This window comes from Aethalodelphis obliquidens, unplaced genomic scaffold (assembly GCF_003676395.1).
Source record: "Aethalodelphis obliquidens isolate GAN/ISIS:26980383/991018 unplaced genomic scaffold, ASM367639v1 scaffold1, whole genome shotgun sequence".
Lineage (NCBI taxonomy): Eukaryota > Metazoa > Chordata > Mammalia > Artiodactyla > Delphinidae > Aethalodelphis > Aethalodelphis obliquidens.
This window is the reverse complement of record NW_020837945.1, coordinates 95,007,186-95,021,780: the sequence shown is the minus strand read 5'-3', so window position 1 is coordinate 95,021,780 and position 14,595 is coordinate 95,007,186. Positions and strand designations below refer to the sequence as shown.

General features: G+C 40.3%; 1 protein-coding gene across 2 annotated transcripts in view; it reads right to left on the bottom strand.

The window, feature by feature from the left end:
• TNIK (TRAF2 and NCK interacting kinase) overlaps nt 1-14,595 on the bottom strand; it is a 415,220-nt gene that overhangs the window by 144,216 nt on the left and 256,409 nt on the right. For both annotated transcript variants that reach the window (XM_027111864.1, XM_027111873.1), the window contains exon 4: nt 6,965-7,090. In XM_027111864.1, coding sequence (XP_026967665.1) covers nt 6,965-7,090 — 126 coding nt within the window. The remainder of the gene's footprint in view (nt 1-6,964; nt 7,091-14,595) is intronic.

Below are 14,595 nucleotides of genomic sequence, written 5' to 3'. Positions count from 1 at the left end.
TTCAAAGAAAGAGAAGTTAGCTACGTCTTGGATTTGGTACCTGGTGCTCCAATTTCTCAGTATGCATGCAAGACCTTCTGGAGGGTATTTCCTGTTAGGGATAAATCACCACATGTCCACTTGAGTCATGGACTCAATCATAGAAACTAACCTTAAAGGCTAGTTTTAGAAGAATTTGGGGTGGGGATAGGGGAGCAAGTTTTCAGGAAAGTTAAAAATAGGAAAAGTAAAAGCAACACTGGCTTTAGAGGACTTAGGACTAAGAAACTCGGTAGATGAGAATTTTGAGAAGTGCAACACAAACAGGAATATTGACTTTGGCTCAAGATTAATCTAGAATAGGAACCAGAGGGTTGTATAGACCATTAGCAGAGTAACTGTAAGCATATATAAAGTCTTCCTTTTGCTAAGGTGAAAAGCAGTTGAAGCACAGTTCAAATGAAATTCATTGGGATAAAAGAAGAAATCATTTTCACATTCTTGTCCTGTGACAAGAATTAATCACCCATTAATTCATAAAAATGATTCCATTAAAGCTGAACTCAAGCCCAGTTGCAAAGTAGTAAATCAGGTGTAGCTTTGGGGCAGCTACACATGCAATGGGGCAGCTCCAAGACTGGGAGACTGTTTACAATCCCTCCTCCTACTATCTCAGGCACGCTTCTATATTTACCAAGTTCAGTCTTTACAAATTTCTACTCACAAATAGTAAGAATCAATCACTTCTCCAGACAAGTGACCTAGGCTGTATATATGAAGGAGGAGACTTCTTTAGTAATAAAATTATAAAACACTAATTAACCCCCTCTGTCCTATGAAAGCCTCATTTCTGATGCATAGAACTAAGAAAAGAGTAAATTTCAATGAACTGTTCAGGAGACTCGGCTACAGGTGGTTGGGTTTTTAATGGTACTATCTGCAGCACTTTACATTTCAATCTTAAGACAACCAAAAATGTTAGTAGGCATGCTTTTTGCCAAACCAAGATGCTACAGCAATGTAAATCCAAACTATAAGAAACTTGGATTTCGGGGGCTGTGGCCAACATCACTGCAGATTCTAGAAAGGATCCCCCATTGGTGATTGAAAGACATCTTGGTTCATCCCAGGATCTCATTTCCAGATGATCTTACATGGGGCGTGGACAAGCAACGTCAGTGCATGAAGTGGAGCGTGCATGGAAGACAGCAGGCAGTGACGGGCCTCTTGTGCAATTGGAGTGGGCGCGTGCCCTCTAGGCAGCCGAGCTACTGCTCTAACATGCTGCTGATATTCAGGACTTCAGGCCCAAGAGTTCCAGATCATCTGATTTTTCAAAACCTTTCAAGGAATCCAGACTTTTGTGTGGAACTGCTGTACTTTTTTTTTTGCGGTACGCGGGCCTCTCACTGCTGTGGCCTCTCCCGTTGCGGAGCACAGGCTCCTGACGCGCAGGCTCAGCGGCCATGGCTCACGGGCCCAGCCTCTCCGCGGCATGTGGGATCTTCCTAGACCGGGACACGAACCCATGTCCCCTGCATCGGCAGGTGGACTCTCAACCACTGCGCCACCAGGGAAGCCCTGCTGTACTTTCTTTTAACGTTGGCATCATTAAAGCACCACCACCTTATGTGGGCCAAACTAAACCCATTTACCTGGGCAGCAATTAGTCTCGGGGTCGCCAGTTTGAAAACTCAGACCTTGTCCAAATTTCTCATTTTTATAAGAAAGAAACCAATGACAGTGATGCTGCCTCTGCTCAAGGTGAGACTCCAGGTCTCTGGACTCCAGGCCAGGTCTCAGGCAGCTGCTAGCATGTTTCCCCTAAATGCACACAACATAATTTCTTAATGCTTAGCTCTACAAGTCTTCAAGGATACAGTCTAATAAATGGCTTATTGAGTCATCTCAGTATAATAATCTGCTATGTCACTTGACCAACCTACATTTTGGAAGCTAATCAGAAATGTTTTTCCTTTTATAAGGTAGTCTAGACCCGTGATTGTTGAGGTGGTATCAAAAAAAGGTAGCAAAACATGTGTGATTTCGCTTTCTAACTTTAGGAAATTAACCCATTTAATAGACAGGCCTTCTCACTCCCGGTGTCTGAATGGTGCAGCAAAGTGGAGAGCCTCTCTTTGCTGAGATGCAGCAGAATGAGATGGCCATGTTGTGTGTCAGGGTTCGCCTTGTTTCGGAGAGATCGGAATCTTTATTGAAAGAGCTCCCTTTTTTGATTTCCGGATCAGGCCCTGAGCAGTTGATAAGGGAGAATTACTTGGCCATTATCAGAAGTAGTTGTATTTCCACAAAGAGCTGGTACTAAACAACAGTTTATCTCTACGACAAGACCGATAGAATTCACACAGATTATAATTCAATCAGACACCTGAAACAGCACATATATTGGTTGGTGGCCTATGTGCAAACCTCTGTCCTCCAGCCACAGCAAAAGAAATACCTGGGGAATAGTTCCTGTCACCTGAAAACTGGGAATAAATGTTAGAGAGTGCTGCGCTTGGTTGCTACAGGCTCTGTCTCTATACAATCCATAATAATATTTTTATATAAATGTAATCCTAACAGAATGCCATTAGCCCAAAGAGTCAACTCTCTGTGACCTTTGCAACTATTTGCTAAAACACTCCCAAAAGGTTTAATGTGCTTTTCAAAGTATATTTCTTAGACTTAAGAAATACTGTCTTCCTAGCAGCTAGCAGGTCTTGCTGTCCTCTTTGAAAGCTGGGGAAACTGACAAATGAAGATGAACAGTGAACTCAAAATAGATTTGTGTAAAGGCAAAGCTTCAGTCCTATTTGGAACACCAACCTCTGAAACTATTTTCCCAACTATTGGAACTATTTTTCACAACAAAAAGGAGAAGAATGTAGGGTTCAGGGGCCTTGATTCTAGCATGAGGCACCTTGGGGTTAGCTAATACACTGGCTTCATCACTCACTAGTTGTGAATCCTTAAGCAAACTTCTTAACTGCTCTGAGGCTAATTTCCTCATCTGTAAAGTGGGGATAATGAGAATATCTAATTTGTAGAGGGATTGTGAAGACCTAATGAAATAATATGACAATGCGAACAAATACAGGACCTGGCACACGGTAGGTAGGTGCTAAATATTACTTGCCATTGTTATTAACACGGAATGGCCCAAATTTAGTGAGTCAGAGGTCTTGGAACAAGTACACACTAATATATTCTATAACCAAGTTCCCATCAATATTATGATCTGGTGTTAATTTGCCAACTATTATGTTTCTGTTCTTCCTTTAATTTTCTAAGTTCCTCCTTAGTTTGCCATCAAATAGAAGAAGAACAACTAGAAAAAGAAATGATGCTCTTGTACCCATGAGGCATTTCATAGCTTTGTATTTTTATCCCCAGTGACATGAAGCTAATGGACCATTTCTAGTGGGGACAGTCAGAAGAGTCCTTTGCATGGGCACACATCTGACAAAAGGGATGCTCTCTGTCTACCAAGCAGAATGTGGGGCACATAATTGCCGCATTCTGCCACCAGCATTTGACTGCAGGTGGGGAAAATGGAATGTGAAGGCAGAGTTCCTCCCCCCGTGGCACAGGTTTGGAAGTGATCACTACTTGCAGACGCCCCTTTGTGAACTTCAGGAAGGGGATCAGCTTGCTGAAACAGTCTCCTCATTGGCCTTGCTGCTCCCCCTCTGGCCCCCATCTGGTCTAGTCTCAACCCAGCAACCAGAGGGACCCCTTCACTCTATGGGTCAGATTCCATCCCTTCATCTTCAAAACCCTCCAGTGGCCCCCAGCTCACTCAGAGTAAAAGCTGACATCATGCCAATGTCCTGTAAGGCCCTGCCTGATCTGGCCCCAGGTCTCATTCCCACATCTTCCAGTCACACTGGCCTCATTGTTATTCCCGGAAAACACTGGGCCTGGAATGCCCTTCCTCCAGGTATCTACAATGGGGCTTCCCCTGGCCACTGCAGCACCTACCCACAATCCTCATTAATCGTTCCCTGCTCTTCCAGGCATTTATCCTCCTCCAGCATGCTGAGTAGCTTTCTGACTTATTATGTTCATTGTTTGTGGTCTGTAGCAAGAATTAAGCTGCCTGCAGGTAGGGGCTTTTATCACTTTTGTTCATTGATATATCATAAGTGTCCGTAAGAGTGCCTTGCGTCTAGCAACTGCTTGATATGTATTTGTTGGATGGATGAAGGAATGGATGAATAAATGGACACATACTCATGCAGGCTCCTAGCTCCCAGGAACCACAGCCATCTCCACGGGAAGAGTCACTGGCCAGGGTGCGAAATGGTGGGCAGTGACTTGTTTCCAGAGGATAAAACCTCCTGTTTGTGCCGTGCAGATGCAAACAGGCTTGCTTCTTTCTTCCAGTGCCAGTCTGAAAATGGACTGCAGATTTTGCTCATTAAAAAAAAAAAAAAATTTAAAAACCCCAAAACTTCCAGTGCCTTTTGCAGAACTTCAGGCCAAGCTAAACTGTCACACTTCAAGACATCTGCATTCTTGTCACGTGTCCATCCATTAATGAGCTCGGAGGCTCTGAGAAAGACAATTAGCTTCACTGTAAAATAAATGACAACTAATTTTCTTTCCAGCTTAAAAAAATCTCAGCATTAGGAAAAAGGTGAAAAAAAGTCAAGCCCTGCTTGACCACTCCTCTCCTTCCTCAGCCAATGATTTGTAATATATATACCTAAATTTTAATAGTTCAGCCTAATAAGAAAACTATCCGGTCTGGCCCATCTCACGAAAGGAATGATATTAATAGTTACGTGTGACTCATCTGGAAATGGTTGTACTACCTCAAGTGATAAGCCAGAGGTGATTCCAAAGCTGTATTAATGCTTTCTTTTAATCTGGAGCCATAGCTCTGACCAAACCAGAAAATGCTTCTGCAGACAGTATCAAAATAGCTATCATTCTCCTCTTGTCATCTGCTGCAGCTTGAAGTAAGGCAGGGGTCATTGCTAAAATGTTAGACTCCTGGCAGTATAAAAGTCCTTTGGGAACACAGAGATATTTAAACTGGTGCCATCTCATCGTATCCTGCTGAACATGCAGGCCACAGGGAAACTGAACTCTCACAAGTATCTGTAGCAATTATTGGTTTGAACCAGTAATAGTAGTAGTAATAATCATAATCATAGCAACCAAGTTTGTACCAATAATATCACTTTCATTCATAAAACAACTATTTTGTCAGCATCACATGCCCAGCCCCTTCCTAGTGTTGAGGAAGACACTGAGATGCAAAAGACACATTCCTTGTCCTCAGAGCCTGTCTATGTGAGGAGCAAAGATAGCCCAATGAGAAGCAATTAAGAAAGACATGAAAAAAAGTTTCCAGAATTAAATTACTGAAATTACTACCCAGAAACAAATATCTTCAACATTATTGGCGTACATTATTCTAGACACCCCCGTCATGTTAATATATGTATATATATATATTTTTCCTTTTTCTTTCTTTTTTTGACACAAAAAAAGAAAATGTACTATATCTAATCATAGCCTCTAAAAAAGCTTTTAAAAATGCTTACTATAATCGTTCACATTCATCCATTTGTAAACATAGATCTACATCATTTTAACTGGCTGAATATTGTCCCTTAATGGATTTACTTAAGTGATTCCCTATTAGTTAGCATCTACATATATTTTTATGTAGTTACCCAAATATTCATTTAGGATACATTCCTGTGTGTGAAAATACTGGGTCAAAAGTAAGGCATTTTCTTTGGGAGATTAAATATAGATATAGATACAGATATAGATATCTCTGTGTGTGTGTGTGTGTGTGTGTGTGTGTGTCTGTGTGTGTGTGTTCCAACTGTCTTTGTGTAAAGTTGTACCAACATTCATTTCAAGCAGGGGGCGTGAATGTCCATTCTGAGTATATCATTAAAAAAAACCTTTGCCAGTCTCCTGGGTAAGAAGTGGTATCTAATTCTTGTTTTCTTTTGCATTTATATTGTCAGTAAGATTACACTTTATTGGTAATTGATATTTATTACTTTGTTAATTGCTGCCTTGTCTTAACTCAATCTTTCTATTAATCATTTCACATATTTTCTTATTGATTTATAAAAACTCTTCATCTCTAAAGGCTACTAAATTCCTTCTCATCATATATTTCTTAAATTAGCTATTTGCATTTTTTACTTTGATTATTGCATTTTCTGTATTTTTTATATTGTAAAGAACTTACATTCAATATTAGATCCTGAATCTTTAATGACGGACATCAAAAAAGTCTTTAAAATATACCTGAATTCAATACCAGCTTTCTCTAAAATATACCTGAATACAACTATAACCATAGATCTACACACATTTTTAAACATATTCAAATATTTTTTGAACTTTCATTTTTCACAGTAAAATCTTTTAAAAATTGTTATTAGTTTTTCATGTTTCCTTTTGTCCTTTATTTTATATTCATTATTTTATCTTTTACAGCAAAACTGTCTATGGACAATGAGTTTTGTGGCGAAACTGCTTGTGGCGAAACTGCGTGCAGCAAAGATGTTTAAGCCAAGATACAGGACATGAGTTTACTTCTCTGTAAACCTTAGTTTTGTCATACAAAAAAATGAAGCTAATAATAATGTCTACCTCAAAGAGCTGGAATAAATGATGAGATTCATTAAAAGCAAACAGCATGGTACCTAAAGTATAATAAAAACTCAATAAAGGTAGTCATTAGTGGGAAAAAAAACAGAGAACCTAACAACTAGCTTTAGGGACGGTCCACATTAAGGGATAGGAGATAGAGAGTTATTCAAGGAAATGGGAGAAAACGTCGAAAACACAATTTATGGATATCATGGAGTAAAGGATTTCAAAGAACAACTGAACCTAGTAATGAGGATAGAGAAATGCATTTCAGTAATGAGGATAGAGAAATGCATATTCAGTCCTGGGTGTTTTCTATGTAAGAAAAGCAAATTTGGGCAGCACTACATACCCAAAGTTGGTCATCCATGCCTGGTGGGTTCTTTTTGATAAAAGCACCATAGTATGTAGCAATATTCCGGTGATGAGAATATTTCTTCAACATGTTAATTTCTTGTTTGATTTCTTCCTCTTCATCCTATTTTAGAACAATAAATATTGTCATGAAAATCCAGTGTCTTTAGTAGGATTCTGTTTTTCATCACCATCTATATCAACTATGCAATAATTTCTTTCTTAAGTTTTTTCTTCTGTGGTAACAAACAAGCATAATTACCATATAACTTGACTTTCTTCCTTGACTACAAAGAAAAAATTTACAAGATAACACATTGGCAGTCCAAGGGGGTCTTCTGTTTGTACAGCAAACCAATATAGCAGGCAACCTGCTAGGAAAAAAAAAAATTCCTCATCCTTTCACCTGGAAGAGATTCAGGTAGACAAGCTATTAAGATAAAACTCACTCTAGGCCTCTGGGTACTATGTCCGTCAAGTACCTATCACTGATCATACCTGGTATAGGGAAGATTAAGAAAAGTGAAAAGAAAAAAAATACAGCCTCTTCGATTTAAAATTTGTTAGGTTCATTTTCTTTGAAGTCACCTTTTATTGAAGTCCCTGATGGAAGATGATGAAAGTCAGATGGGAAAGGGAGCAGGGGTAAGTTCCCTCCATCTGAGGATGTTCACAAAGCAGGAGTACCCATCTCACCTTCAGGAAAGTACACATGAAAAGAAAGGGGACAGGTGGTAGTGCCACGAATGTGAAAAGAAAGAACCCTCCTACAGAGTAAGTTTCCTAATTCAGATTTCACTCATTCCCAGTTTCAATTTGGAGTCCACTAACTTGGGCCTTTTTAAGAGAACCTGATATCACTGGTGAAGAGTGTGTGTGTCCTCCCATAATTTTTTTTAAGAATATTTATGTATTTATTTGGCTGCGCCGGGCCTTAGTTGCAGCACGCAGGATCTAGTTCCCTGATTAGGGATTGAACCCAGGTGCCCTGCACTGGGAGTGTGGAGTCTTAACCACTGGACCACCAGGGAAGTCCCTCATAATTTTACTTTGAAATGTACACATCAATTGGACTTTTACATAGTATTTTATTCTTGAGGTTGGTGGAAAAAGTTTCTAGCCCAGGAAAACTGTTTTAGATGCAGCAGTAAGAATCTCTGCATGTAAGATGTTACACGGCCATTACCTGAAAGACCATTCATGGCGTGTCCCTGTCTGTACCCTCACCTCCTCCAGCTACTTGGTCTCTACGTTGCTGGGCCCTTCTGTGGGCTCCCATGAGTGTCTTCTTTCCCCTTCCTCTTCTTCACATAATTTCTACTCATCCTTCCTGACTGAGTTTAATGGACACTCTTGAGGGATGTTTTCCCTAATTCTCTCAGGTAATGTCAAGTCTCCCCACTATATCCTGTCCACCCCCAAACCTGCACACACATTTGTTGGTACTAGAACAGAGGTATGGGTCATACTGTGTCATAACTGCCCTTTTACTTGACTCCCTTCTCCATGCCTTGTAAGCTCTCTTCTGCCTTCAGATCTCAGTTCCAGGATCCCTTCCCCAGCAAAGTTCTCTGATCTGCCTGCCTGTGGTTCTAGCCCCAGGGATCTTCACGTGTCTCTTCCTTTGCAGCGCCTACCAGAACGGCAATCCACGCTTATCTATCTAAACATTTGATTGAAGCCTCTCTTCCCTGTCAATCCATAAAAACTATCAACACAGGGATCCTGCCTGCTTTTGCTCTTTATAAATAACATCCTAGCATCAAGCAAACTGCCTGTGAATAAATATGAATAAAAGAATGAATACCTAATAAGGTTCCAACCACTTACAGCAGCATTCCTTACAGCTTGAAAGGAACTGGTAAAAATAAGAGGAGGAGAGTGGTGAGACGCTGACATTTACTGACCACCCAAAAATAAGTTTTAGTAAAAAGCAATGGAGGTTTGCAAACCTAGGAGAACGCAGTATGTTACATATGACGTGGCTTAACTAAGTCAAAGACTAGGTAGTCTCAAAATAGAATGTAGGCTTGGGATGCTGAGCTAAGAAGCAGCACGTGGCCTTAACAAAGGAGGGGAGGAGAGGAGTGAGGGGCTGGGATGGGGGCAGGGGATGGCACATGCTGACCAAAGAAATCTTCCCTGCGGCTACCAGAAACTGCCTAGGCCTTCACTGCAAGCCTAAGGAGAGACTGACCTTCACAGCCCTTCAACTTGTTGCAGGGTCCTGCAGCAGGCCTCCAAAATGTCTGACGATTGTGCATGTTAGCTATTTTAAACCCACCACGCGGGGCCTGATAATCGTGGATGAATATAGGATGTGAGCAGATGTACTTTAGGGAAGCCTAGATAAAAGGGGAGAAAACAAACCTGAGGGTTTCTGGGGCAGTCTGGCATCTGCTTTCGATTAAAGAGGCAAGCACATGAGACAGTAAAAAACCCGTCATTTTCCAGCGGCCGCCGGACAGACTCAGCTTGGGTCATTCTTAGTGAGAAGCGGGGCTGGTTCTACAAGTATTTGCTGCCTGCCTCAGGTTCCCAACGGGATGGTGGCTGATGCCAGGAGAAAGAGAGGAGGAAAAAGTGCCTAAAAAAGCTCACCATATCATTAAGGAAACAAGAACTTATGAAACAGTTAAATAACAGTGTGATTCAGTATATAATTAAATCCAAAACAAACTGTACTGGAGACCAGAATGAAGTCAGCATGTTCTCCATGGCTTTGCAAAGGTAAACTGAGGCAACGTGGTAATGAAGAAAGCATATGCTTTAAGTCAGGAAAATGAGGGGTGGCAGGTGGGGTGCACGTTCAGCTTGAGCTCCACTCCTTTCTGGCCACATGATCTCAGGAAAGCAGCCTACCTTTTGGAGCCTAATTTTTCTCATCTACAAGGAGATACAGATTTTATAATAGTATCCATATTATTCTATGTCCCAATCTTCTGTGAAAATTAAATGAAGTATGTGAAAGTTATAAAATATAATACAAAATAAACATTATTATTAATCTTCTCAACCAATAAATAAATAACAAAGGTAGGAGAGGGCAGGAATGTAAGTAACTTGAGTTTTAGGTTTAAATTGTTTAAATTCCAAACACAGTTATGGAACCACTGTGGATCATGGTTACGTAGCTCTAATATATAACCTTGATCTTGATCTTATATGGCCTTGTAAGTGAGCGTGAAATTTATCAGGCCTTCAGGGCTACTGTTCATCCAGATTTCAAGACTAGTGCAAGGATGGCCTTAAGTTACTCAGTGAAACTGAAAGGGAGGCACTTATTATGACCGTAAGAACACATTTAACCCCTTCATAAGCAGTCCAACCTCTTACAATACGGCTCATTGAAGGAGATGGGTTACGATGCTTTCAAAAGGACAAAACAACAACCGAGGCTAGAATTAGATTACAAAGTTATAAGAAGCTTATCTTCTGTTTTGTAAATGGATTATTCTTATGTCTTGAGAATTGAGCACAGGGATCAAGCTCACTGGGAAACTAATGACCACTGGGTCATAGTGAAAAACAAAGTAATGGTACCAAATTGTCACAAATGTTAAAGGGGAGTAATTTTAATAAGCTAAGTCCAATACTCTAGGAAGAACCATGATCTCAATCAGAAGACTTCAAAATCTTGTCCAAGCTGACTTAGTATGTCAAGTCAGGCACGGCCATTTAAACTCTCCGAATGCCAGTTATTTTCACCTGGGAAAAAGGATCCCTATCAAAGTCACCTCCTAAGGCTTAGAAATGATTAAGTGCTTATGTAAGCACAGCTTTATTATCAACAGAAAGAAGACTGTCTTTTCTCAAGATGACGAGAATCTATTTATTGCTTACTATTTGTGGTAGACTAAAAGGAAAAACGGGCCGATATGTGGCAGCCTCCCACCTGAAGAGGTGGAGTTCATTTCCTCTGCTTGTCTCTGGGCTTGGCCATGTGATCTGCTTTGGCCAACGGGACATTAGGAAATGCGACGCAGCAGAGACTTGAAAAGTATTTACGTGTAGGGATGGACTTCTCTTACTGCTTGCAGAGAACACTTTTATGTGAAAAACGAGAACCAGCCTCCTGGAAGATGATAAAACATGTGAAGAGACAGTGCTTTTCAAATGCAAGGAAACGGATGATCCCAGACAATGCTTTCAAGCCACCGGCTGCCTCTGATGACTATACGATGATCACAACCGTGGTCATAAAATATAGCCAAAGCCAACCTTACGTAACGTTTTGTCCCAGAGGTTGTATGTGTATCATCTCATTTAATATTCAAAACAGCTCTATGAAGTACATGTTTTTAACGATCCCATTGAACAAATAAGGAAAACGAGTTTCAGAGAGTTTATTCCTATTTTAAATGTTACAGCTAAGATCCAAAGCAAGATTCGTCTGACTTCAAAGCCAGTCCTCTTAATTCTAAACTGAAAACTCCTAGACAGAAGAAAGGCAATCACCTTTGGTGATAAAACCAAAGCTTCTAAATCATGAAAGAAGAGTTTAGGAGCACCTTAAGCCAGGGCTGAAGAGAAACCTGCCTTTGGTCCTCCAATTAAAGGAGCTTGTTAGCACACACTAATATTTGCTTATGAATGATTCCAGGGGATAAAGGAGGGATTTTAAGTTGCATATTTATTACACAGGGGAATATACTTTAAGCACCTACAATATAGTAGGATTCAAAAACGGCATTAACGAGACACTTCCTATTAGTGTGCTCTATAACAAAGGGTTTTGCCCAACGTTCAGCTCTCAACCCATGGAAGAGGAATAAACCTGTGTAATTCTTACAACAAGCCAAGGGACTGGTCAGTTTGAACTCTCAAGGAAGTATGAGGTGTAGAGACTCATAAATGTGACTACACCCTGAGGTTCGGACACTGGCTAGAACCACTTCTGTTCCTGCTCACCTGTCCTGCTCTCCACAGTGGTTGCTGGCGTTAGGCAGGTTTTTGTGTTAACATGTCTACCATTTTCACCTTTGTCGCTGACTGAATGTGATAAAAAAATTGAAGACGAGTTATTGTTAAAGAATCATAGACGATTAGAATTTGTAGGGATTACTAACATCTTCTAAAATGTGATTTAAAAAAGAAACTTAATAATTTGTAGCACTAAAATCCCTTTCTCCAACAGAAATTTTATTCAGGATGCCAATATACAGCCTCAATAAAAACTAGACTTTTAAAATCAGTAAACATTTATTTTTATAAATTAAACTATTATATGTAGTACACACAGCTATATTTAAAATGGATAACCAACAAGGACCTACTGTAGGGCACAGGGAACTCTACTCAATATTATGTAACAACCTAAACGGGAAAAGAATTTGAAAAAAGAATAGACACTTGTATATTTATAACTGTATCATTTTGCTGTACACTCAAAACTAACACAACATTGTTTATCAACTATACTCCAATATAAAATAAATAGTTTAAAAAAAAGAAACAGGGCTGCCCTGGTGGCGCAGTGGTTGGGAGTCCGTCCGCCGATGCAGGGGATGCGGGTTCGCGACCCGGTCTGGGAAGATCCCACATGACGCAGAGCGGCTGGGCCCGTGAGCCATGGCCGCTGAGCCTGTGTGTCCAGAGCCCGTGCTCCGCAACGGGAGAGGCCACAACAGTGAGAGGCCCGTGTACCGCAAAAAAAATAAAGAAACAAAGGATGACTAAACTCTTAAAAAAATTAAACTATGTAATATTTAGATATAAAGTTAATCAATGACAACAAAGGGGCTATTTTAGTGAAGACAAATTTAGAATTTTTGAAAGAAAAAGTCACATATCAGCTTCAATATCTTATGAATTTTCTGTTTTGTTTTGGTTCCAAAGGATAGAGGAAATCTACATTTCCTCAGATAGGTAATTGTAAGTGGTAATAATTACTCTTAAAAAGCATGCCTTAAAATTTCAGTGGAAAATTCATACTGAATGACATTCTGCACATGAATGGAATAACCCAGATTACAAATTGAAAAGTTGCTGTTTTCTTTTATTTATTTATTTATTTATTTATTTATTTATTTATTTTTTTGCGGTATGCGGGCCTCTCACTGTTGTGGCCTCTCCCATTGCGGGGCACAGGCTCCGGACGCGCAGGCTCAGCGGCCATGGCTCACGGGCCCAGCCTCTCCGCGGCATGTGGGATCTTCCCAGACCGGGGCACGAACCCGTGTCCCCTGCATCGGCAGGCGGACTCTCAACCACTGCGCCACCAGGGAAGCCCCTCTTTTATTTTTAATTTATTTTTTTCACATCTTTATTGGAGTATAATTGCTTTACAATGGTGTGTTAGTTTCTGCTTTACAACAAAATGAATCAGTTATATATATATACATATGTTCCCATATCTCTTGCATCTCCCTCCCTCCCACCCTCCCTATCCCACCCCTCCAGGCGATCACAAAGCACCGAGCTGATCTCCCTGTGCTATGCGGCTGCTTCCCACTAGCTATCTATCTTACGTTTGGTAGTGTATATATGTCCATGCCTCTCTCTTGCTTTGTCACAGCTTTAATTTATTTTATTGAAGTACAGTTGACTGTAATGTTGTGTTAATTTCTGCTGTACAGCAAAGTGATTCAGTTATACCTATGTGTACATATTCTTTTCATATTCTTTTCCATTATGGTTTATCACTGGATATTGAATAGAGTTCCCTGTGCTATACAGTAGGACCTTGTTGTTTATCCTTCCTATATATAATAGTTTGCATCTGCTAATCCCAAACTCCCAGTCCATCTCTCCCCCACCCTCACTCCCCCTTGAGAAGTTGCAATTTTCTAGTGTGTTCAAAGTTGGTATATAACATTGAGTTTGAGGGTTTTTTAAAAAATCCGTTTATTAAATATTAAAATATATGAAACATTAAATGAGACTTAAGCATGTATGGATCCTCTAAAATTATCTCAAGGTGGGTAAGCACCTGCAAACTATATATTTACAGATCTAAGGAAGCAGGTCTAGCATGATTCAACGAGTTGCCCAAGCTCATATTTCTTCATTGCAGCACTGAGAGAACTTGGGTCTTTGCCACAGCATACTGCAAGCAGCACTTGGATTTGTTGTGTATGTTAACCCTAAACTAAATGGATTCATTCAATAAATATTTATCTGCTACTCTATCCCAGGCACAATGCTAAATAATAATAATAATAAAATACAGTCGTCCCTCAGTATCCATAGGGGATTGGTTCCAGGATCCTCCATGGATACCAAAATCCACAGATGTTTAAGTCCCTTATGTAAAGTAGCAGAGCACAGTCAGCCTGCAATATCCGTGGGTTACACATCCTCAGATTCAACTAACACTGCGAATACAGAGGGCCGAGTGTAATACAACAATGGACATAAAACTTTCAAGCTCTTCCACAATGAAACTTACTATAGTCTCGTGGGGAACACAAATGGAAATCAAAGAATGATACAGATACATGCAAAATTACTAACTTGAGAGGTATGGGTAGCTGATGTAATTAGGGGCATGAGGAGAGAGAGCTGATAAATCCAAGTGTGAGCTGAATTTTAAAAGCCATGAGGGAGGTTACCCAGTTAGGGGAAAGAAAAAGTATAATGTGATGTGACTGAGGAGGGACTGGTTTCCTGGCAGAGAAACAGCGATTA